This window comes from Stegodyphus dumicola, chromosome 2, assembly GCF_044657685.1.
Source record: "Stegodyphus dumicola isolate Sdum_Otavi_A_Nest chromosome 2, ASM4465768v1".
NCBI lineage: Eukaryota > Metazoa > Arthropoda > Arachnida > Araneae > Eresidae > Stegodyphus > Stegodyphus dumicola.
This window is the reverse complement of record NC_140769.1, coordinates 190142137-190169384: the sequence shown is the minus strand read 5'-3', so window position 1 is coordinate 190169384 and position 27248 is coordinate 190142137. Positions and strand designations below refer to the sequence as shown.

At 32.7% G+C, this 27248-nt stretch overlaps 1 protein-coding gene across 1 annotated transcript in view; it reads right to left on the bottom strand.

Moving 5' to 3' along the window:
- The window catches only part of Mau2 (Mau2 sister chromatid cohesion factor), a 142105-nt gene that overhangs the window by 76871 nt on the left and 37986 nt on the right, over positions 1-27248 (bottom strand). Inside the window, exon 6 of the mRNA XM_035361589.2 lies at positions 13730-13885. Coding sequence (XP_035217480.1) covers positions 13730-13885 — 156 coding nt within the window. The remainder of the gene's footprint in view (positions 1-13729; positions 13886-27248) is intronic.

Here is a 27248-nt window from a genome sequence, read left to right as displayed (position 1 = left end):
CACAATGATTTGTTAGCATACAAACGACCAAATATGACACACCTTAATCCAATATACTGAAACTCGATAAGCTATGCTTAACATTCTTAAAATTCAAGTGTAGGTGGAGAACCCTACAAAACACATTCATTCTAAATTCCCCCTCATTCATCTTTAGACATGCAGGGCTTTCGCTCTAAAGCATGATTTTATCTACTGTTTAATACTTAGATTTGAACTCATTTCTTTTGAGCATTTTACTTTTAGCATCTAAAATTTTATGCTTCTAGACTAAATTCTACTTTTACGTAACTTTCAAGTATCTACCTATATTTACAAAATTCTAATATATATGATTTTTACAATTTACCATAAAATGAATAAGAGAAAATAAAAATTTACTTCACGCTTTCTTCGCCAATCTGACGGCACTGAAACTAAATTTTACATTCATACAAGAATACGAAGTTATTTTACTTTCGGCCAAATTTTGGCTTTAACATAACAGAACCAGTCTTTCGACCAACAGGAACTGCTTGCTCTTAGATTTTACACTTACAGAAAATAATACTTTTGCCTTAAAATAAAGTAAAACAAAACTAAGTCTCAACCGAGACAAACTGACCTCCGTCAAAACATAGAACTTCGTATTTACACATAACATTTCAGAACAAAAGAAAAAAAAAATTTATAAGAGATTTTAACTTATCTTTGACTTTTCGATGCTTGGAACTCCGACATCCTCTTCTCGCAAAATTGATCTTAAGTTATAGAATTCATGGACGTCAATCTCCGCTTTGGGGTTCTTCTAGTTTCCTCCATGGTGACTTTTCTTTTTCGCCCTCTGTACGCCGGCCTCTTGGGGTGGTAGTCTTCGGGTTCCTGTCTTTTCCGTTTTGCCCCTGGACGTCTAGTCTTGGCGGCATCTGGTCTGTGTTCTTGCTTGAATTTTTTTCTGCTGGTGCCAATCTTTTCTTTCCTCTTGCTGTCTTTTTCTTCTCGTGAACGGCGGCCTTGTTTGCTCCTGACTATCTGGTCCTGTAAGTGGTTTCCTCGACGCAGATTTTCTACTGTGGGAAGTTGTAACTGGTCTTTTCCTGTTTACCAAAGATTCTTTATGAGACAGCGTTGATTTCCTGCACTTCCTGAATGCTGGAGTGTGACCATTTTCCTTCCTTCTTTTTTGGACCCTAAAATGACTTAGGGCTAGGTTTCTCTTCTGTTCTCTACTTCTTGGATGGTGGAGCAGGTGGCGTTAATTCTGGAATTTCCCCTTCTTTTGTGCTTGAGTCCTGCAAGAAACTTTTAAGGATTTCAAAATGATTTTGATTATAATATTTTTTCACCTGGTCGGGACTTGCTTTACAGGTTTCCCCTCTCTCGTTCTTAAGGTACAATACGACTCTCTGGATTTCCTGTATTACATAGGGGCCTTCGAATTTTAGAGCCAATTTTGCAGCGAAATTATCTGGGGCACTTGATAAAGAAAATTTTCGCTTAGATAAAGAAAATTTTCGCATAGTAAAGTTTCTGTCTATTTCTTGCCATATCCGAACTTTTAATCGCCTGATCAATGAGTTTCTGTATATCTTTTTGTTTGAATTCTTTCTCTCTTTGTTGCACAAAGAATAATTTATCTAGTGGCGTAATTAACTTCCGTCCTAAAAATAATTCTGCTGGAGTTTTTCCCGTAGTATCATGATTTGCTGTTCTTAAAGCATAAGCTAACTCATTTATGTAGCCATTACAGCGCTTGTGATGTGTGCTAACATAACTTCGAATTATTTTTGCAATATTTTTATCAACTCTTTCTGCGATGTTTGCCTGCGGTATATACGGAACCATTTTGATATGGCGTATGCCAAGTCCAGTGCAAATGTTTTCAAATATTTGGCTAACGAATTGTTTACCGTTATCGCTAATGACTTTTATCGGTGCACCGTATTTTAAAATGTATCTGTGTAAGAATGCATCTGCGACTGTTTTGGCTGACGCGTGTTTAAGTGCAACAATTTCTGTCCACTTTGAAAAATGATCTACAATTACTAAAAGAAAACGATTTTTATTTAACTCACTCTGGGGAAAAGGACCAAGAAGATCTATGCCTAAAATTTCATTCGGAAATGTATCGCGAATGCTATTTAAGTACCCGGCCGCGCTGCAATTAATATCATTTATTAACTGACATTGATTGCAGGACCTGACATACACAGTTACTATTTTGTATAATTGTGGGGAATATACTACCTTGCGTACCCTTTTTATAGTCCTTCTGACCTCTAAATGACCCGATGTTGGCGCGTCGTGTAATTCCTTCAAAATGCTCAATCGAAGAGAGGCTGGGAGGACTGGTCTATACTCAAAATTTTCGTTGTTGATTTCATATAAAACAATAAATTATCTATTATTTCATAGTTTTCTGCTCTACTTCTTATTGCGGCGACATCTGTATGTTCAAAGATTTCGGGGTCTTTTAAATAAACATAAATACTTCCAAATTCAGGATCAGCTTTCAATTCAGCAATAATTGTTTCTCTAGAATCTAAAATTTTAGAAGTCAACACAGCGCATTTGAGTTCATTTCCTTCACCATCCAGTTTTATTCGGGATAGTGCATCACCTACATTATTTTCTTTCCCTGGTTTATATTTAATTATTAGATTATATTCTTGAAGTTTTAAAGCCCATCTTATTAACCTGGGCGTTAGGTTTTTCCCCGAGTAAAGTCTACATAGATTAAATTCCTTAAATTCTTGTAATTTTGTCTTTACCACTTTTAAAATACAGAAGTACTGTTAATTATTTAAAAAAAGGGAACAGTCGTAATTACTTAGAATAAGTGCATTCAATTAAAAACGATGGTTGCAGTTACGTAACTGTCAGTTGAGAAATAAACTTTATTGTCTTATATTTAGATTTCCATTTCATTTCCCGTTCGCACATGTTTTTGTATTGTGGATAGGAGGCCGAGAACTTAAAAGCCAGTTTAAAGAAAATAAGACATTCTTTAAAACTTATCGGCCAAATTCACTCGATTTCAACCGTGGATCTTCCCTGAAAAGTAGCATCTTTTTCTTAAGGACAAATTAGTATGATATAAATTGGCCGTTATACTCTTGCAAAGATACCAGTTAGAAGATATTATATCGGAAATTTTATGCATGTTTTAATTTAAGGAATATCATCTACATAGATTAAAGTCGATTTTCCTAGGACAGGCTTTAGAACAATGTCCATAGCTCTCTGGAATGTTGACGGTGCCCCACACAACCCAAAGGGCATGCGTAAAAATGCATAAGTGCCCGATTTTGTGATAAACGCGGTTTTATGTATATCTTCGGGTCTCATAGCTATTTGATAGTATCCAGACGTTAAGTCCAATGTAGTCATGTATCTCGTAGACTTAATCTTTCTAATAATTTCCTCTATTACCGGCAAAGGGTAAAACCGGGAGTTTAGTAATACTATTAAGCTTTCTGTATTCGATAGCAAACCTCCAAGCACTTTTATCCGAAGGAGGGAAATCGTTCTTTTTCCTACATAGTGCTACTGAACTCGCGTACTCACTATTTATGGGCGTTATTATCTGGTTCTGCAGCATTTCCTGAATGTGTTCCTCTATAATTTGCTCTTTCTGTTTATCATACCGGTACGGTTTAGTCCTACAGGGTTTATCATCAGTTAGTTGTATATCATGCGTTACAATTTGACAGTTACCAGGCCGTTCTGAAAACAAGTTTGAAAAAGTACTCACCACTTGCTGGATGGCTTGGCTTTCATGGTCACTCAAATGGTGAAACTGCGGTTGTTTCGCTGGCTCCACCACCCTTCGATCCATTTCCAGCATGATCGAATTGTCCTGAAAATTTAGCTTGGTTTTCGCGGCCTTTAAAAACTCCATGCCTAAGATGACTGGATTCTGGAAATTTTTCACCACAAAAATTAATACTTTAAGGCTTTCATCTTTTATCTGTATTTTAATGATAATTTCCCAATACATTGGCAGATTTTTCCTTGGGCTGCTATAATTTCTGTGTTTTTATTTTTAAATAATCGTAACCTATTAAAATTCTTCTTGAAAAATGTATCACTCATAAAATTACCTTCTGCCCCTGTATCAATGAGGGCTTCTACTGGTACATCACCAACCAGGACTTGTATAATCGGTAATTGTGAGTTCTTTACCATGACCATATTTAGGCATCTTCTTGAGGTTTTTTTCGAAACTTCCGGGGTCTGGACCCTCGCCTTTACAGGCCCCTCTACTCATTTAAAGCTTTCCTTTCAACTTCAGTCTTTTGGGTACGTGGACGGTTGTTTTCAAATTTCCTTTTTGGGCCTTGATCTTTGAGCTTCGATGAGTTGGCTTGATAGCTCTTTCCCCCATAAGAGCGTTTGTGTTTCCGGTCTGTTGATTTGAGAATTCCCTTCAGAGACCTTGAGAATACGATGCCCCTCTAGATTTTTCCCGCTATTCTTCGGTTTTGAAACTTGACCGCCAACTCGAAGAGTTCCTGCAAGGTGCTTGGATTTTGGATTTCAAAGTAATCTTGGACAGCAGATAGCAATCTTGGTAAGATTATTTCAATTATCTCCGTGTCAGGTTTCTTTTCATACAGCATATCCGTCAGCTTAACTTTTCGCAGAATAAAGTCCGTCAACTCTTCCATATTACGTTGATAAAAACTATACAGCTTGGCTTCTAGCTTTGCTTGGTCTTTCACTATGGGGAAGGCATTTAATAATGATCTTTTGAAATTTTCAAAGGTATATGTTTGGCCTCCGAATTCTCCTAATAAAAATTTCCCTATACACTTCCACCATAGTGAGGTCTGTCCTCTTAGCGCAGATGTAGCAATGGCAACTTTTTGTCTTTCAGGCACAGGGTATAACTGGAAGTGATTTTCGAGGCCTTCTAAAAATATTGCCACCGTGTTTTTTCCGTCGAAATTGACATTTTGCTTGATAGATGCTCTCATCATTTGGACCAGGTATCCAAATCCTTCTAACTGGTTCGCCATTTCTTGCTGTTGGAGTTGTACAGGAGCTTCCATCCAGTTATCGGCCATCTAAGTTCGTAAGATGTTTGGGCGCCAATATAGTGTTGCGAGGCCCCAACTTGTTAGCAACAGTGGTAGTGACTGCTATGAACTGTTAATTACACAAACTCGTAAGAAGGGTTTAAATCCCTTTTATTCCACTTTAGAAATAACAGCTGTGTTCACTTGATGCTCTAAAACTAAGCCGACCCGACGGTTTAATAAAATAGAAATGTGAAACTAAAAATAAATGACAGGATGAATAAATAACGAGATCACTACCTACGAGGCTCTAAAATTGTAACTAACTTAACCGCGTTCTAAGATACAGCTGAGATTCAGCAAACTTACTGATTAAGCAGTCGAAGATTCAACGAACTGCCGAAATAGGCACACAAGCTGAAACGCGCGGTTCTTAAATTTCTACCTAGCAACCTTCACACTCGCGATTCAAGAAGCACACATACAATCTCGTTTCTCTTCTATTTAAACTCAACTTACTTCTGCTAAAATTTGAATAGAGTGCACGTTCTACTACAATTTACATACTCTGGCATTGGCAATTCTAGGGGAAAGTAAAGGCTTGACAGGAAAGATAGCTTAAAATAAATATTAGTTAAAATAAACATAAACCCTACAAGGGTGTCAGCTGACAGTTTTAATTTATTAAGAAATCTAAAAGAAAATATGTCTAGAAAATCGCCAAATTATAATTATTACATTCAGAACAGCTTTCAGTGAGAAATATTTTTAAACTTTGATAATAAGCTCAGTCTCTTAGCCAAGTTTTCATTGTGCTTAACTGTTTTAATATTCTTAAACTAACAAGGAACTAAAGGAAAACTAAAAAGAAATAAAATTAAATTAAAGTTAAAATCAAGTGTTTTTAATAAAATAAAGTGTTTTTAATTAAAAAGTTAATAGTTTTAATAATGAAACATCATTATTATTAATCTCAGCCATATTACCTTAAATAGCATGCGAGAAACTCCACAATGATATTTTTCATTTTCACACACTAAAATTATAAATACACGGTTTAGTAATAAAAAAGCATAAGTCCCTTTTGAATATGTGCGCTTTAATCAGTGTGGGCTTTTATCAGTGTAGGCTTATATCTATATGGGCTTTTATCAACGTGGGCTTTTATGAGTGTGGGCTTTCATCAATGTGCACTTTCATCGCTGTGGGTATTTGCCGCATGGGCAATTATCATAGTGGGCTTTTTTTTGTGGGCTTTTGTCGTGTGCGCTTTCGTCCAGTGGGCTTTTTGTCTGGGAACCCCTCAAAGCAGATGTATTTCTAGGCACACATGCAAAAAATTAGAATTTTTTATTCAAAATTTCCCAAGATATACATGGATTTATATTTTGGCACATTTTTGAAATTTGTTATATTTGTTATAATTGATTAGAGATGGACGATCCACTCCAGAACCGATTCAATTGACTGAACAAATGATTAGCACTATGGCAAAAATGGAATGACAGTTCTTTAACAGTTCACCGAGAGCTGTTGTTGGGAAGCATGCCAAAAATTTTATTCCTCTTAATGTAACCACTAGTAGTTTTTCATTTATTATTTACCGGTAACATCTCTGACCTAGTTTTTATGAGTGTTTTATATGTGTGCTTTTGGCTTGCCTGCATTCCACCTAGTATTTAAAAAAATAAAACATTAAATAAACTGATACATCTCAGGAAAATTGATAACCCATGTTTGCAAATTAATGGATCCCCCCCTTCCATCTAGCAGTGCATGGATCTGTTTAAAGTATGTAAATTATAGGAACCAGTTACCTGTCAACGCTCCGACACTAGTCGCAGGTTCTTCGGAGTCGTGATTGGATCTGATTTAGATGAAATCTTCATTATTCACTTTCAAAACTCCTGCAGAGTCCCCCCCCTTTTTTTTTACTTCCTCAGAGCTGTTCCTTTGAGTTTCATTTAGATTCCTTGAATATTGTGTCATAATATAGCTATGTACATTAGCTATGTACATAATATTACATTACATAATATAGCTATGTACATTTTTTATATAATATTACTGTAATATTTATGTAATATAATAAATTATTTTTATTTGTTTACTAATTTTACTAACGTCTTATAATCAAGAGCTGTGAATTTCTCTTTAATATTCTTTAAAATTAGTATATATTTATAAACAAATTTTTCCATCTAATTTTTTCCCCCAAGGTTGCAAAACAAATGTGGATCCTGCCGAGTAGAAGAACCTTGAGTAATATTTGGTATCATTTTGTCAAATTAGATAAAAAATTAAAATGCCAGTATTGCCAGCAGAAAATTTTTTGAGATCTGCCTCGAATCTAAAAATTTACTGTTACACTATGCTTTGTAGTAGCAAAAAAATATAAATTATAGTAATAAAAAATGTAATCTTTAACAAAAATGAGTTTAGTTTTCATTATTTTTCTTTCAGCATTTTTTTTATTCCAGAATTTTATTGTTCTGTGTAGAGTTGTTGTTGTTTTCTTTTTTTTTTCTTTTTTCTTTTCTTTTTTTTTTTTTTTTTTTTTTTTTTAAGGGAATTTCAAAAGCACAGTTGAAAGAAATCAGTCCTGGGAATGAGTGGCTTGGTTGAGTGGGTTCCAGCAATCCCATTCCTTGTTCAATTTTTTCTGCTTTCCCCCCCATCTTTGTACGCCGCTCTTCATCCACACATTCATGGAGGTCATTGTTAGACAGCGGTGAATAATTAAAAAGAACAGATTCACTTTAGTGAGAGAATGATTCTTATCTGATGCCTTAAAGGAGTGGTTTTGTCTGTCTCTATAAGTGCCAAATAAGGTTTATGCACTTTGTTAAAATTATTTGAAAGGATGAACAATGCAGATTTTTTCCCACTCACGCATAATGAAAGAATGGAAAAGAAAAGAGAATATGATACATCAAAAATGTCGCCAAGCGAATTATTCTTGACACAAACTGAAAGTGGACCAAGATAAATTTTTTAGTTTTCTCGTTAACTGTCTCACCAAATTTTACAAAATTTCATATTTAGGCTTAATTTGAGTCACAAAATCGAAATATGCTATATATAAATTTAATATATGCTCTAAGTCATGATTTTGAGACATGAAAAAAATGCAAGTTAATTTTTTTTTAAAAATTAGCCCTGTAGTAGAGGAGATATAGAACCGTGCCCCTTTTTCTTTGCAAGGTGCACCTGTGCTAATGACTTATAACACAACAGCATTACAGAGGCAAATTCCATACTTCCTTACACATCAGTTTCTTAGCAATGGGGAAAAAATGCAGGTATTTGGCAACACTAAATTTAAATTCAGTTGTATTTGTCTGAATTCACTGATGATGACTTAAATTTACAGGAAAATCTGTTCAAATGTTCACTTGAAAAAGTTCTTATAAATGACAAGATGAAATTCTAGAGTTAATGCCTGATGATGTCGAGCAACAAATATGCTCAATGATAAGTGAAGCACAGAGTTTTGGTTTTTGATTTTATCCAAATGAAACAGAAAGAGTTCACAGGTTCTTTCTTCATTGATTGTCATTTTCATCAAAATTGAGGTTCAAAGCATTAAGTATTCTTTTGGACATTTTGTTATTAAGTATTCTTTTGGACATTTTGTTTACATTTCTTAGGGTGCTAAGTTTTTTTTTTTTTTTTTTAAATTACCATATTTACAAAAATTAATATAGTACAAAGTTCGTAATCCGGACTTGTCGGGACTTTTTCGATCAGGGAAACGATTCCGTATTAGGAGTTTTTCCGGATTATAGATCATCAATTTAAATCTGGTAAGATGGCATGCAGAAATTATACAATTAAAAATATGAAACCATAATTTATGAAATAATGAGCAATTATGATTTATAGGGTATCAAAAGTTACAAAAAAAAACTTAATATTTATTTGTTTACCTTATTAAACATTTCTTTCAATGTAAGTTGCTTCCTTTTTATGCTAATACTTTCTCTTTAATTCTATAAACAGACATAATTTCTTGTTCAGTTACAAAGTTCCACTTTTCAAGTACTGTAATTGCTGTGTCGAGAGTACCGACTAATTTGTCAATCGAAATTTTTTCGTTTTCACTAAACTCTGTCACTTTCTATCATAAGTGCACATGGGTAAATGCTTTACGTGCATGCGTAGCAGACGCGCGCATTAAACGTGCATGCGTAAGTTTGTGGCTTTGAGGTCCGGATTATCGATCATTCCGGATAATGGACGTCCGGATTACGAACTTTGTACTGTAATCAATTATTCATAAATTTTACATGCAATTTGCATAATACATTAGAATAAAATATTTTAAATTTAACATATTAATTGAAATATACCTTGAAGTAAAAAAAAGGGGGGGGAGAAACTTGAATGGCATTCTAACATACAGAAATGTAAAAAACAGGTTGAGAACACTGTGATATACTGCTCTTCTACTTCAGTATATTTCATTAATACACTAAAAAAACCTAGAATAATCTAAATTTGCTGGCAAATTAATCATTGCCATATATAATAACTATCTTCTCTAAAATGATCACTGTTTTAGACAAACAAAATCTGTAAATTATCATCATCTCAGACAGTATTCACTGAATATAGAAGTATTAATTATTAATAAAAGTGTATGTTTCAAGTTCTATTAGACCATTACATATAATTTTAATTTTTATTGCCACAAGAAGATTACTTTCTGGACCAAATATGTTTTAATTTTTATCAAATATTACAAAAAAGATACTCACTGCTTATTTTAAGTCCTCCTTCTCAACCCCATCCCCGATAAAATTAAAAAGAAGAAAACATGAAATTCAGCATTATCTGCTGGTCATATATTGTGTAATATTAAAATAAACTAGAACTCCAAAGTACAAAGAATATGAACGAATTTTCTCTTGAATAAGTGCTGTTATTCAGCAGAATATAACACAAAAAAACAACAAAGTCTAGGAGGGTCAGGAGCACAAACGGAAGAACTTCCTCTCACCTGATAAAGATAAAACAGTCATTACTTTTCTCCATTCGAAAAAGTAATTCTTGAATGTTTAAAAAGTACTTTGATATTACCATAATCACCTTGGCAGAAGACACCAAACTGTTGCAACCATGCACTACAACCATGTGGCAACTATGCACTTCAGGTAACCATATCAATAAGGGTAAGTTAGAATAAGCAAAGTCACTATTTTCATACATGCTGTTTTGGTTATATTAGAAGCTCTAAAGGCAAAGTACAACATTTTTGGTCTTCCGCTAAATTTTGAAATCATGTGGTTGTGAGATTTGCCTACAAACGAAAAAAGTTCTGTTAAATTTTTTCAGGAATATAATATTTTGCACAAAGGTGGAAATGTTCAGATTTACATTTGATGATGATGTATTTTGAAAATGTACATGTGAAAAAGTATAATGAATACATCAACATTCAAAGTGTAACTAGTTCGAGAATAGTTCTCTTCCATAGCAGCAGTCAGATTTATATATTGTTGAAGTAAAGAATTAAAGAGTGTTTTCCCATTGTTTTGAATCTATTCTTAAAGCAATCGCTATGAAATTTTCAATGGAAGAAAAGAAACAAAAACCTACATGTAGGCAGTTTTATATATAGTTTTTTTGGAATAAATATTGAACTAAAATTAAAATATATATCTAATAACATGTACAATATGAAATAAACAACTTTCTCTGATATGATATGATATGAAATTGCTGTTCTTTTTCTTCAAAAACCGTCAAACTGCACCAAGGTGGTTGAAAAAGAGGATTCAAATATATTATCTTCGATTAAAATATAAAAATACCTAAAATTCACTAAATTAAGAAATCTGAGATCAAAAACTTTTAATAGTACTCATTAAAATCATTCATTATTAAATACAGTCAAAAGTCGTTAATCCGGACATCAAAGCTACAAACTTTCTGCGCATGTGAAAAAGCATTATGCGTTTACACATGCGCATAGCCATTTCTGCATGAGCGTAATACCTTTACGCATGCGCATAATACGTTTACACATGCGCATAATACTTTTACACATGCGCATTTAATGTATAACGGACGGTATAAGCTAAGCTAAAATTATCTAATTATCAATTTCAGTTAATGTTGCAGATTGCGTTGTTCCTTAATCTTCGAATTGGATGCGGCTTATAATTTTTTGCAGACTGTTAGAGCAGTTTTATAAAAGTAAGCTGGAACTTTCAATTATGTCAAATAGAATTTCTGATTCTGGAGCTGCCAAAGGATCTGTCTACAAAGCGAAAGCATGCTTCAATGTCCATCAAACAAAAAGTGGAATTGCTGCAAAAAAATGGATAAAGGCATATCCTTTGTTTTTCTAACCATTCCGAAATCTGTTCATCAATTTCACGCTGCTCTACGGGGCAAACGTCACGGCATGCAATGAACTGGAAGTTGATCTGTCAGCACTATCCTTATCTTCAGGGCAGATGTTTTTATTTTATTTGGCTTATAATTCCTTACTAAATGTAGTATTTCATCTAGATGTACTCCGTCTTTGATATGATTTAAATCAAATTCCTTGTCATTACAAATATCATGAATACACATCAAATAGTTTTCTGGTTGGAATTTTCTTATTTCGACTATGCGTAATGTATGCTTTATGTATGCGCGCGTTGAAAGAAATGTTTAATAAAGTAAACAAATAAATATTAAGCTTTTTTTTTTTTTTTTTTTTTTTTTTGTAAATTTTGAAACCCTTTAGATTACAATTGCTCTTTATTTCATAAATTACAGTTTCATATTTTTAATTTTATAATTTCTGCATGCCATCTTACCAGATTTAAATTGATGATCTATAATCCAGAAGAACCAATAATCCAGAATCGCCGAAATCCCAACGAGTCTGCATTAAAGACTTTTGACTGTATAGGAGATTTATCGCTAATTACAGTACTTAATACATTTTGGTAAATTGTGTAACACAGAAAGTCAAAATCTCAGTTTTTAATCAGGATGTCAACCATCGGTTTTTGAGAAATTTCAGAAAGTTGCCATGTACATAAACTTCAGTAGTTTCTTAAATGTAATAGCTCCTATTATAATTGTTATTTTCGTATTTTAAATTACAAAATAACAGGAAAATAAAATACTCATTACAATACGCAATTACACCTTTATATAATTAATATATATAAATTTGAGGCTATTAAGCTAATTAATTGAAACTCTTAATATTTCTAAAAAAGTAATAGGTAACACTTTTTATAGGCAAACCATTAGGCTGAAAAATATATGTACTGAAATAAAAGATTTAAAAGAAGAAATAATAAAGTAAATAAATGAACAAATAACCAGGTCCCAGCACAGTTTATTAATTTTTATATTAAAAAGGCAGGCATTAACATCTCTATTTAATTTATTGACTCTTTATGTTATTGATAGCATTAGCTTAAACCTTAACTGGAGGATAATGAAGAGCTAATCACTTCTTATGTAAATATGTATATTTCAATTTAATCAATACTGGCTGCTTTCCTTTTATTAAGGAACAGCTAGCTCTTTTCTAAAGTCTCAATTGTAGCTCGAAATGAGTGAAGATTTTTAACTTTTCCACATTTTCCTTACTGTTGGCCTGTATTTAGTGAAAGTTTTAATTTAACTTTAGTTTAACTTTAATTAAATTATAATTAAAAATTTTTTGTCAAGCTTTAATTTATTCTATTTTCAAAATTTGGAGACATTAACTTTCTACTTCGTTTGCATTACCATTTACCATCAAACCTATGCTTTAAATTTTCTTTTTTACAAAATTTATTCATTTGTTTTTTCGCACAGAACTTATATTTTTACAATAATAACAGTTAGCAGCTACATTTTTACAACACCTAACACAGTTTGCAGCTTCACGGTACTCAACTTTACATAGTCTCAGCGCCTTGTTTTCACAGTCAGCAGCTACAAGCTTCTCAACTGTAAATAGTTTAGCAATGTTTTAAATTAGAATAATGTGGTAAAAAGTAAGTTAAATTGAAACTATTCACTTGCCTTTTTGTATTATTTTGATTGTATTTATTTTATATAATATTTCATTTATTATTCTTGCAATTTTAATGATGTTTATAATTAGTATTTTAGTTTATTTTGGTTTGCATGCATAATTCGTGTCAGAGACGTACCTATAGAGGTTTGGGATTCTAAATTACTTTTAATTTATTATTCTTTCCTACTATGGATTTGTTTTCTTAATTTCTCAAAATTCCTTAAATAATAAATTTCTCATTTTCACATATCACTACTTTTGATTTTGTGAATTTCTTTAGCCATACCTATACAGATGAAGAAACACGAATTGGGTAATTGAAGAGTTAGGTTTGGGGGCAACTTCCCCTTGAAAAAATCTGTCTCCTGCCTGCTCAACAATTATTCACTTTATGCAAATTAAAATTTATTTTTAAAATTTTAAAGGTTTTTAAGATAAAATTTTGGGGATTGTGTTATGTTTTTAATGTACTTGCATGCTTGCACTTTATTTACTTATGTTTTCTGAACTTGTTGATATTGCAAATTAGTTGGCAGCAATAATTAATTTATTTATTTTGTTTTCAATTGAATTTGCTTATTTTTTAAATTTTAATTTGCTTTATATGAATGAGATTATAATATTTTATGTATTAAATTCATCTATATACACACACACACACACTTTGTAATATATATAAAAAATCTCAATATATATTAAAAATACAAACCTGTCCAGCAGTCAAATAATGACACACTTGTAGAACAAGAAAAAACACTTTTAAAGCTTCTTTTTGAGCAGTACTGCCTTGCCAAGCTTCCACTAACTGCCCAGCTAAAGTGAGCACCTGGTGGACTTCTTGGAGTTTGCGGTCAATCATCAAAAGCTTTTAAAAGAGAGATTAATTACATTATGAGAAACATTTTATTTTGAACAATTATCAAGAAATTACAAAATCTTTTTGTTCCTGTAAACGTAAAAAAAATATACATATTAAACTTGGGAAACAAAATTGATAAAGATTTGCATAAAGAAGTATACTTGTTCCAGATTGATATATCTCCCCCTTTGTTTTTTATCATTTCAACTTTATGTATAAACTCATTGGTAATTTATCAAGGCAATATTAATATATATATAGATATATATATATATCTATATATACAGTCAAAAGTCGTTAATCCGGACTCGTCGGGACTTCGGCGATTCCGGATTATCGATTTTTCCGGATTATAGATCATCAGTTTAAATCTGGTAAGATGGCATGCAGAAATTACAAAATTAAAAATATGAAACCGTAATTTATGAAATAAAGAACAATTATGATCTAAAGGGTATCAAAATTTACAAAAAGAAAAAGCTTAATATTTATTTGTTTACTTTATTAAACATTTCTTTCAATGTAAGTTGCTTCGTTTCATATGATAATACTTTCTCTTTAATTCTATTAAACAGACATAATTTCTTGTTTAGTTATAAAGTTCCGCTGTTCAAGTCCTATAATTGCTGTGTTGAGAATACGGACTAATTTGTCAATCGAAATGTTTTCGTTTTCAATAACCTCTGGGTCACTTTCTTCACCATCGGAAGCGAATTATAATGACGAGGAACTTGATTTAAATCATATCAAAAACGGAGTACATCGAAATGAAATACTACACTTAGTACGGAATTATAAACCAAATAAAATAAAAACATCTGCCCTGAAGATAAGGATATTTGATAAACAGATTTCGGATTTCAAAACATACTTTCGCTTGTTAGATACAAATTACATATTAGTAAATATATATCGGAAATTCTATTTGACATAATCTTTCTAATCTATCATAATCTAATAATGACGTTTCTGCCCCCCCCCTCTGCCGCAGAGCAGCGTGAAATTGATAAACAGATTTCTGATTTCAAAACATACTTTCGCTTTGTAGTAAATATATATCGGAAATTCTATTTGACATAATCGAAAGTTCAAGCTTACTTTTATAAAATTGCTCTAACAGTCTGCAAAAAATAATAAGCCGGATCCATTTCGAAGATTAAGGAACAACGCAATCTGCAACATTAACTGAATTAGATAACTTTAGCTTAGCGTATAACTCCGTTACACATTAAACGCGCATGCGCACAAACATATTCGCAGCCGTAAGGGTCTTACGCGCTCTCGTAAACGACTGTGCGCATGCGTGAACGCGACGCATGCGCAGAAAGTTTGTGGCTTTGAGGTCCGGATTATAGATCATTCCGGATTACAGGTGTCCGAATTAACGACTTTTGACTGTATATATATATATAATAATTTATTTCCTAAACAGTATTGATTAATTGATTATATATATATATATATATATATATATAGATATAGATATAGATATATAGATATATATATAATAGATATATATATATACATATATCTATATATATATAATAGATATATATATATACATATATCTATATATATATATAGATATATATATATACATAGATATATATATGTATTATCACATACATATATATGTGTGTATGTGATAAAATCAAACTCAAAAGCAATGACCAGCAAGATCTTTGATGGCGTAGAAGTGTTGATCCATAATGAATAGGAAATTGGAGGTGAAGGCAGATTAAATCTTCATTTTTATTTCAGCACAAATGTTGAGGTCACAATCAAGTAGGCACAAAGCTTACATTTTAGACAAATTTGCAATTAGATAGAAGGAGCAGACAGACAGCAGTTCAGCTAGGCAGGCCAAAGCATTGACAGCAAGTGTGTTATGTTCAGGGTGAAATCTTAATTCAAACTTAGATTTGATTCTCAATGCATTTTGATTGGATATTTAATACTTCTGTAAAATTATTATTGGCTGCTTGAGTTTTATTTCCATTTACATAATCAAAATTATGTAAGAGTCATATGACATGGACTAGTCATATCACGCTGCAAACTTAATCAGTTACAAAATTCATTAATTTAATACACAGAAATTTATGTTACATTTGGTGATACTTCTGGTAGCTATGATAAAAAAAATATGCTTACTAAAAATACACCCTACTTATTGATATGTTAAAATCAAGTGCCTTCCCCATCACTTCTATACTCGAGCTTGGAATGGCAAAGAAGTATGACGATATAATTTACTTGAATATCCAAACAATTAGGTCTGTCAAATCCATAATAAGTTTCCATACTGCCCCCTTCCCAAGATGATAAATAGGTTGGAAATAGTCTGGGTAATTAGTTTTGTACTGGATAGAAAGCCATGATCATTACTAGAAATTCCATTTATTATTTTTATCATCTTGGAATACTTTAGACAAATAGCATGCCATTCATGCCACTAAATTTATTCATCATCCTCCACTTGGGTACTACAGTTCCACTTACTATTTTAGCATCTTATGCTGCATTCAAACGACGGAGTAAAGAACATAGAGGCATAGTCATAAGGGCATAAAATACGGGGGTTCCGTTCACACCTGCAAGACGGGGGTCTAAGCTGTGGCCAATGAGAAAAGCTAAATTTGCGCATGCGTGGATGTGTCTACACCTTTCGCACGCTGTTTTCTAGCTTGACTGATTTCCCGCGCTCACTCTGCTTGTTTTCGTTATTTTGTGTCATGGCTTTTTCAGCTTACCACAAAGTTTTATTGGTTCAACAGAATGCTCTTTTATCTGCCCTTCTTATAAGCCAAGAGGCAATGGAAGAAGGTTAAAAAAAGAACAAAATGGTCTAGATATATATATATATATATATATTTTTTTTTTTTTTTTTTGAAATACTAATACTTGGTTGGCACATATTTTTGTGCAAAGCAATACGGAATATTTCTGCATTGTACTATAGTACTCTCTATACTATAAACATGCACAATGCATATTTATGTACATAAAAACCTTCTTCAATTTTTATATATAATTTCTCTTAGGAGAAATACGATATTCTAAATATGCCTAATTAAGAAAAAAAAATCTTGAGGATAAGTGACAGATAGCCTGTATATAATATTTTTCCATTTTGCAGGTGTGAAAGCAGTTAAGCGGGAAGCAATACTTGCAATACCTTAATTTTTTTTTTCCAATCAAAAGGAACATGTTTCTGTGCTTAGCACTCCTTATTCACTGTCAATGTCGATCACTACAGTAGTTGGCTGCACTACCAGTGTCAATTATCACTAGTACTAGTATCCCACAACTGGTCACCATAACCAGCAACCACAACTAGTACAATACTATGAAACGTTCACCCAACAATGTATTTTATGCTCAATCATTAAATACATTTTGCTGTATTGCCAGCTGTTTGTATACATCTTTTTTGTATCCTTTTTGTGGATAATTCTGCAAACAGGTATGTTTACATCATACGAGTAATTCAAATTAACTTTGCTCTGCTGTGAGATGTCATAGATGTAAATTTCATCCACGTCTGTTGTCAGAAATAATTACTTTTAATGATTTTTCATTTGCTGACGGATTATGACACTTCTTCACTCACTGGCAGACATGCATAGTAAAGCACCAAAAAGAGTTTAATTTCAACATATGCTGTCATTTCTATTTACGACCAATATCTCAAAAGTAATTTCCAATTGAGAAATTTTAGGTACCCAAGTCTTCAAATACAACAAAATTATAAACATTCACACCTTATTCCAGGAATTTTTACCGGAGAAATAGCATGAGTTTAATGATGAAAATTCCATTCAAATGATAATAATAAAGAGTGGATAATAATAAAAAATACTATTCATTAAATTCTAGTCCATGTTATGAATTATGTGTGCTATTCAGTTTCATTAAAAGTAAATTCCTTTCATGGAGAACATAATTAAAAAACAGAACATCAACAGGAGACAAAACTGTCTATACTGTTGACTGTTATTTTAAGGATATTTCACTGCATTTTTCCCTTCTTGGAATTCATAAGAACATTTTCTCAGAAGATTACTTATACAAAGCTTACACCATTGAATTGATTATTGTGACTATTCTTAAATAAGTGAAAATATTTTTTTCTTTTTTAAAAAAAAAAAAATTTTTACTGTAAAAAAAAAAAAAAAAAAAAAAGAGAGAGAGAGAGAGCAGATTCTTGATATTGATTTGATGTTTTAGTAAAATTAATTCATGAAGTTTGTTTGGAAAGAAAATCAGTATTTGAAGCAAATAGCAATACAATTTTTTCAGCTTTTTCAACATATTTATTCTTAAATACAAAAATAATAAACAGGAAGAAAATGATAGAAATAATTTATACAAAAATAATAAACGGAAAGAAAGTAATAATAATTAACACACAAAAAATTTTTTTTTGCAAGCATACATTTTTTAAAGAATTTTCATAATAAAATGAAAAATAATGGATGGAATCAATCATCTACAGGATCATACACAGCGTGCATGATCCTGAGCTTAACTTTCGCTTTACGAGCTTCATCCATATTTTTCAATTTATTGTGAAAACTCATTAAAAATGCATCGTAGATTTTTTGCGAGATCAACTCATTATTTCGTTCGGATATGATTACAACTCATTCGGATATAATGTGCTCAATATTAAAAACAATGTTGCCTTCGATGTGACAGTGAAATCGTCTAAAGAAAGCCACTTCGTTTTAGCTCCGCTCTGATTGGCCGACGCTTATCCCAAACTCTGCATAAAGTTGAAAACTTGGAAGCTTGTGCCACGAGTCTTAAACGAGATTATGTGACGTAGCACAGATGGTTGCCTTGGCAACGTAGTTCGGCTTTAACTCTTTTGGATCGAAGTCGCCTGTAACGCCCGTTCATTCAGGCAACAGCAAACCGCCCCAACGCCTCATTTATTTTCTACCTAGTGCCTTCCGTCTCCAAGTTAGTGTATGGCTCATTGGTTTCGCGAGTTGTTAAGAGACATGTCAATCATTCTTTTGAAGCAACTAAAAAGTACCTTTCTTATCTGAATGCACGTTCGCTCTCCTTTGTTTAGCATCAATACTCCCAGGCGAAGTGACTCGCGTCTAGACCACTTATTTTGCTTCTTCCTCAGGTAAAGAAAACACCTTTCTGCTGTTCTGTAGCTTCATCGCAAAATGCTGAGAAGACGTAATATATTAACGCAAGAAGAAATAAATGCCATATTATTTGCAGAAACAGATGAATCTGATTCATTTGAATCCGATGAAGATGATGGACATGGAAATAATGAGGACAATGAAATCAAATACAATGATAATTTAGAACAATATGTTTTAGAAAGGGACGAAAATTTGAATTCTCTTTGTGATACCTTCGAACCAAACTGGAGGAACAATATAAATAACAAGGATATAAAATTTGGATTTTTCTCTTCCTCACCTGGGCCCTCTCATGATTTGCCAACAGGATCGTCTGCTTTAGATTATTTCAAATTACTTATGCCCAATGAATAATGTGAAGTAATTAGAAAAAATACAAATAAATATGCAGAATTTTGTGGTGGGGGAGGGGGGAAAGATGGAAGCTGGCACTATACTTTCCACAAATAAGATATGGACTTTTATAATTGTTTTTTTTTTTGTGTGTGTGTGTGTGTGTGTGTGTGTTTGTGTGTGTAATGAGCATTATGTATTTACCTAGAATGAATGATTACGGGACCCAAAATCTTATACTTGGCAACGAAGTGATAAAGAAATCAATGTGTAGAAACAGATTTTAAAAAATTAAACATTATTTCTTATCTCCGATAGAGAAAAGGAGGTAAAAGAAAATGATGAAAACTTTTTGCAAAAGTTAGAGCCTATTATTTCTGAAGTAAAAGGGTGGTGTTCAGATTGTTTTAAGCCTTCTAAAAATCTTTCCATTAATGAAGCTATGGTAAAATTCAAATGGCGTTTAGGAATTGTACAGTATATGCCTTTCAAACCAGATAAGCACGGGCTTAAGATTTGGATGTTAGGCACATCTAGGTTATACTGTAAATTTTTATTTGTATGGGGAAAAATGAGATAAAATTGTGAGGTCAGACAAAGGATTGGGGTACAACGATGTCACACTGTAGAGACATTAGGTTAATTGGGAAAGCCGGAGAGATGAAAAATTAGCAACGCCTTCAACGGGAATCAAACCATGGACCTCTGGAATATCGGCCCAGTGTGCAGAACCACTACACCACAAAGGCATGCTAGGAAGGCAGGAGAAATACCTTATAACACATTTGATAAAGCCCTTAACAAGCAAAGGACATAAACTCTATTTTAATCAATTTTTTACCAGCATTCAGCTGATGGTTGACTTATTGAAATCCGACTTTTATGCTTGCGGATGTGTTATGCCGAACAAAAAGCACTTACCAACTGAAATTAAAACATTAAAATTGAAAATCACAAATAAAAGTTGGACTTTTCAGAGCAAAAAATTTCCAAATTTGTTGTGCACGTCTTGGGTAGACAAAAAGCAAATTTTTACGCTGTTAACCAACAAATCAAACGAGTTGTGTTATGTAAACAGAAGAAAAGGAGCAGAGAAAACTCCTTTGCCCACATCCTTTCTAAATATATAACACGCACATGGATGGAGTAGATCTGGCAGACCAGAGAAGTAAATATTATACAGTTGTCAGAAAATCGTCCAAATGGTGGATGTATGCATTTTGGTTCCTTCTGGACATCCCCATCACCAACACCTATATAATTCAGCTTACTACAAATTATCCCCAACAAAAATGATCAAAAACTTTGTATGACTTCAAGTTGAACTCGTACAAGAATTAGCAAAGAATTAGCAAATGTGTATTCACACAGAAAGCGCACTTCAGCATCATTTGAACTCACTCCCAGTCATTTTCATAAACGAAGAAAAATCGAAGGACATAAAAGAACTTGCGTTAGATGTTGGCAGCAAAGAAATAAAACTTCAACAAACAATTCCATCCAAAGCACATGGGAATGTGAAATCTGCAAGATGTGCCTTTACAAAGGCTGCTTTGAGGAATAGATTTTCCAATCCTTCTTACTATATGAAAAAGGCCCTTTTCAGGGTTAGCATATAACATAAAAGAAATGCATTTGTCTGCTATCTAAACCTAAACATATTTAAAGAGAAATCATATGATTTTGGTATGAAAGTAACAGAAAATGTAGAAGGATCTTATTTCACACATTATTAAAATATTCTTATTCATGTTTTATGTGAAGCAAAATAAACGTAATAAACAGTTTAACTATCCTTTTCTTTATCTCTTTTTTGTATTCTACACTTGCAATTTCAAGCAAGTATAGGGGTTATTTTAGTGCGAAAAATTATAAGTGTTCCTGCTCATGCATAACTATAATTTTTATGTTAAAACCATTAAAAATGCCCCTATTAAAGTATATTTTTTTTTAAAGCAGATGTACAACTAATAGTTATTTCTCAATATATAAGTAAAACTTTCCTGCTAAGATAATATTAATTCATAAACTATTGATTCAAATCAACACAAATTAATAAATGCATGATAGTAAATGCTTATTGTTAATCTTGTAAATGGATGAATATTACATGAAGGGATTTCAGCAATAAGAGAAAAGAGAGATTTGATTTCCTACAGCACTTCTTTTGATATAAATTTCTATTCAATATCACTAACTTTCTGAGTGAAAATGTTTTTCTGTTTATTAGCATAAAATTATGGAAATATAAGACATTTCTAATTTTCAGGATGGCTGGCTAATAACTGGTAATATTTAAATTCTGTCAAACCACCATTTATCAACTAAACTATTTCCATGAAAATATTTCTTTTCTTCCTGCACTCACAATACATAAAAAGGTACCATACTTTTCCATTTTATAAAAGAATCAAAGAAAACTTTACTAAATTCAAATAAAAACAAATCCATGTACATGAATTCCCCTACATATGTTCGTTTATTATAAGAATCACTGCACTATCATTTTTTATACAATGGAAAATGTTATTGATGATATAAAAATATATTTTTTTTAATTTAAATTAAAGCTATCACATCTTAATACCGATTATTTTAAGAAATATAAAATATTCAAATTATTGCAAAATTGAGGAGAAATACGGAAAGTTATTGATGTTCGCAGGTGCAATCCGGCCCTAAGGTGAAACTGCACAAAATGGATCAAACCGCAGAAAAACCCCCAAGAGAGAAGCAGTCATTTCACTTAAGTAGGTTACTGTTAATGCTGTAGCTGTCTACTAGGTAGGGGAAAGGAAAACTATTCCAAGACAAATTAGTAAACAGCGGCGTTTTCGAATGTTTGATGAAAACAGATCTGGTTGTCTCTCGATGCGAAAGAGTTAACCACTTATGCCCTTTATGCCTCCATCTGAACACAGCCTTACAATCCTGATTAGATTAGTAGCATGCCATTAAAGCTTTGAGATGATTTTTGCATTCCATACTGAAAGTGCTACGCCTCATCAGCACATTGCAAAGCTGCTGATGTTTAGATTTTCAAAAGGACATCAGAGAGATTGTTCAGGGATATGCCTTTACCACTCCAAGCATTGGCATGGCAGCAATGAGAAAATCATACGGATTAACAGCTGAACATTTGTATACATTCAGTAATAACTTTATATCAAATGACATAGAACTAATAATTACTGTATGTTAAGTTACTTTTGCATGTTAATTAATCATAATTACATGATGGCATACAGCTGTATAATTACTATTATCTTCTGTATTGTATCACTGTAGCATTAGATTTGATAGTCTACGAGTTTTCAAAAAGGGGGTTCTACAACCAATATTTTTCCAAGGTGTATATCCACTTTATACTAATAGCTGTTATATATATACCATCAAATATATATTCAGGCTTGCGCCAACGACAGGTGCAAGGTCGCGCAGCGCATGATGGTGCTGAGTCAAAAAGGCACTGGGCAATCATTAAAACAAGCAGTTCGTCTCACTGCCTGTCTGAACAGAAAAATTAATTTCTTATTTGAATGCCCCTTCAGGGTCGATTCAGATAAAACCTGGAAAGCTACTGATTAGGATCTGTACTTAGACAGCCTCAGTTATGGATGTTTAAAATCAGTCTCCGCAGGGACCATATGGCATTCTCATCCATTCCGCTGGACGTGGTTAGCTATACAGTCAGATATTGGGTCATGTTGTCTGGGGTGAAACACTAGTGTCAGTGAAGTTGGTGAGTTCAGCGAGCCTTTAAACTGCTTGAGGTTTCCAGTGGGTGCCTGGAGCCTTGAAACTACATATTAATATCCTTCTTTGGTTTCCCCCTGGGGGCGCCTAAAGCCGACATCTTTATACCATGATGTAGTGTTAGCAGGCTGGATTGGTGGCACGATCTGTCTGACAGTGTTTAAGTGACTTCATTCTGCTGTCCGGGGTTGGGGGTCCCTGTTGATGGCAGATGCTTTGAACCATCCCTCCAGAATGGCGATGTGGAAAGTGAATTCCTGGATATTCCTGTCGACTCAGCTATCGGCTTGATTGATAGGTTAGCAGCCCCTTGGATCGCCTCTAGGGGTTGGGGTGTTTAACTGTTTTAAGGTAGCCTCGAGCTTGCCAGACATGAGTGCCCTCCTAGCACACTGTCTTTTTGACTGAAAGTAATAACCAGAGCAGTTCGTCTCTGATGGTCTCACCTGTCTTATTTGAACGTGAAAATATGTGATGTCGATGTGTATGTAAGGGCAGATGCATTCGACAAATTGCTTAATCCTTATTTTGTGTCTACTGTTGCAATAGTAGTAATTTGTTACAACATTTATCTTTTTTGTGATTGCTTGTTGTTATTGCTTTTTTATGTACACAAAGGTAAGTTCAGTTACATATACTTAATTTAGGTTAACTGTTAAACTTACGTTATCTTTTTAATTCAGAAAAGCAACGATTTAAGCATAATTACTCGAAAACTGTTTACCTCTCATGTTTGAACCATTGTCGTAATTTTCGAAGTGTAAATTACTAATACCTAAACCATTTTCCTCTAAATTTTTTAATAAAAATATTATGTATGTATTTAAAATGTAATGAAATAGCAGAATATTTTCCTTCGGGATTCCATATAGCTAAAAATCAGAAAATGGCTAATTTTTTATTTCAGAATACCTTGTATAATTTTACTTATTATTTATATATTATCAAATCTAGATACGTATATTTTAAATTCAGTGGTACTCCAATAAATATGTCAATTCTTTCTTCTCGAAAGATAGCAATTTTTAGTTTAATAAGTAAATGGTTCACGTAAAAAAAATTTTTTCGAGTAATTATGCTCAAATCGTCGCTTTTCTTAATTAAAAAGGCTAACCGAAATTTAACATAATATGTAACTGCATTTACCTTTTTATGTAGAATAACAATAACAACAATCATTCACCAAAAAAAAAAAAAAAAAAGAGAGAGAGAGAGAGAAGAAGAAGAAGAAGAAGAAGATAAATGTTGTACAGATTACTACGATTGCAACAGCAGACACAAAAAAAGGACTAAGGGATTTGTTGATCATGTCTACGGCGCCGGCACCTACACTTACAATACGCATTGGCATCCCGCATTTTCGTTCACATATATTTACAAGATCAGCTCAACTTATGACAAAAACTGCAAAAAGCATTAATTAACTGATAAAAATCAAAGCGATATAAATACTATAGATTTTATGCATAAACTGCAGTTTTGCAAACTTTTGGAGGAAATGTAGAATTGCCAGTTGAAATTCTAATCAACATTGTTGTCAACAACATAGCGGTGCGCAAAAAAGAATTTTGGATATAACCCTAGATATCAGCCCTAGAGCATTTTTTATGTTGCTGAAAACAATTTATTCAGTGCAAACTTATTAGATATCTAAATCCATTTATTTTTAATTTTAAGATAATAAATAGTGTTCAGTAATATATTTGGCATGCAATACGTTTATTATTTTGCTTCGCTTGCAGTATTACGTTTTCATAACATGTTGTTGTGGTTGCTGACTAATGCTCACTTGTCTAACCTATAATCAGTCCAGGCCCACGAAATTCTCCGTGGCAAGGAGCGCAAGATACTGCTGTTGTTGGCAATAACCTTGAGCACCTTTACAGGTGACAGTGCGATTTAGCTCAGTTTCGCCCCCAATTTTGATGAAGAGCATCCTGGGAGATGGGTTCGAGCATCTCCCACCCCTCTTTCCCTACCACCGCCCTTTCGAGAGGATTTTTGTCTCACATATTTAGAGTGCTCCCATGTCACACGAACACAATACATTTACAAATATCCATACCTCCTCCGAGATTTGAACCTGAGCCTTTCGGCATGGTAGTCAGCAACGCTAACCACTACACTGGTTGGGCAGCTTTTTGTAACATAAATATATGTATAATTCTTCAATAAACGTCCGAGTGTGGATTTTAACAAAGCACAAAATGTTTGCATATTTAGACAAATTAAAAGATAAAATGTAATGTTTTTGGTTTTTCATTTTAAATTTTAACTATTAAGGAATGTCCCTTTAATATCGTCACTGCAAGAAGACACTCACTAGACATCTGCACAACAGTGCCAATTAGGCTTGGTGAGGGCCTGTATATATTATCAGGAACTGCTCATTCCTAAATACAAAAAGTGCATATTATTACATTTTATGGACTTGTGAAGATCTCTTTAAATAATTAAGTTAAGTAAAGAAAACTTATATTGTAGTTTGAAGCAGTAAGTTTTTAGTGATGAAGAAAATTTGCTAAAAACATTCAAGATCTGAGAAACTGCACAGCAGTTCCATCTAAATACAAAACCACAAATTATAAAATTGCTGAGCAAAAATTGAAATCATTGTAAACTTAGTAGCACATCAGTCTAAAACAAATTTGCAACAAACTTGAGCTTCTGGTAGCCTTTCAAATAGCACTTTAGTTACTTGAACAACTTGTATAAAATAACATAAAATATTTTAGATCATTTCTTGGTTCTGTTCTGATTTAAAAAAAGAAAAAAAAAAAAATGCTTCAAAAAGAAATCAGTCTTCAATATTATTAAAATGCAAAAAATTTTTTGCCACAATGGACATGCTTTTTTAGTCCCTAAAATAAACATAAGATATTTAATATTCATAACATGCACACTGATTAAATCAAAACCCACTACACAATTTATTAAAAATATATTCTTCATTTATAAGTCAATGACAAAATATCAGACACAGATCATTAGATTGCAGTACAGCATCTTTTTAATCAGAGGTGGAAGAACACTTTGAATGCTACAGACTTGCCATGAGATTATTTCAAAGTTTGATAATGCTATTTTAAGTATGTAAAACTTACAAATGTCCCATGCTTGCATCAAAGTACATAAGAAAATTTGCTTATTTCAGCAGAACCTTGTGCCTCTTCACTCATTCATAATTAAAAAAAAAAAAAAAAAAAAATCTTAATACCAGACCATCTACTGATAACCAAGATCCTGGTAATAAAGTCCTACTGTATCTCTCTAGGATCTTGCCCAGAGAAACAGCAAGCCAAAAAATTCAGGAACAGCATTAGAGATGGTGCTATAGGCGATGCAATTACAAGTATAGCCTAAAATTTTTGGCAACTCTGTACAAACGTGGGAAGAGTTATGCCTCATAGTATAATTAATTAAAAAAAAGGAAAGGTCAATTCTGCATCTTCTGTTCTAGCTGGCCAATCAATAAACATTAAATTTCATTTTTCATGTCTTATAAGTATGGCTTAGATTTACATATAGCACTAGGAAAGCTCATATTTTTTATGCCTCAAATTATACTAAAATGCCGAATTTTATAAAGTTTGGATAAAAACTAATGAAATAATTTCAGTAGAAAGTGATCTCTGCAGTGGCTAAGCACTGATATTAATGAATACTAGCGGTTTGACCTGGGTTCAAATCACGGTGAATGGGCTAACTGCATGGGAGTTTTCATAATTTTCCCCAAGTATAACATGAATATATGCAAGTTTCACTTAGATAATCCCAAACAAAGGTATCCCTTCCTTTAAACACATAGCCTGCAAAGAGTTTTCTAGAACTTAAATAACCTGAGAACACAGTTTAGTGCACTTTTTCACTTTGCCTTTCAGTCAGCATGTGGGTAAAAAATTTTATCATTTCAGTTCTTGTTTGCATATTTTTGTCTCCAAGGTGTAACGAATCAGAAATTATCATAAGTATATGCTTCATGAAAAAAATAACTATATAGTCTCTACAGTATGTTTTACAACTCAATCAACATGTAACACACTCATAAAACATTTCATGCTGGATGAAGTTCTCCTTCAATAAAAATATTACTTTTTTAACTTAAAGGA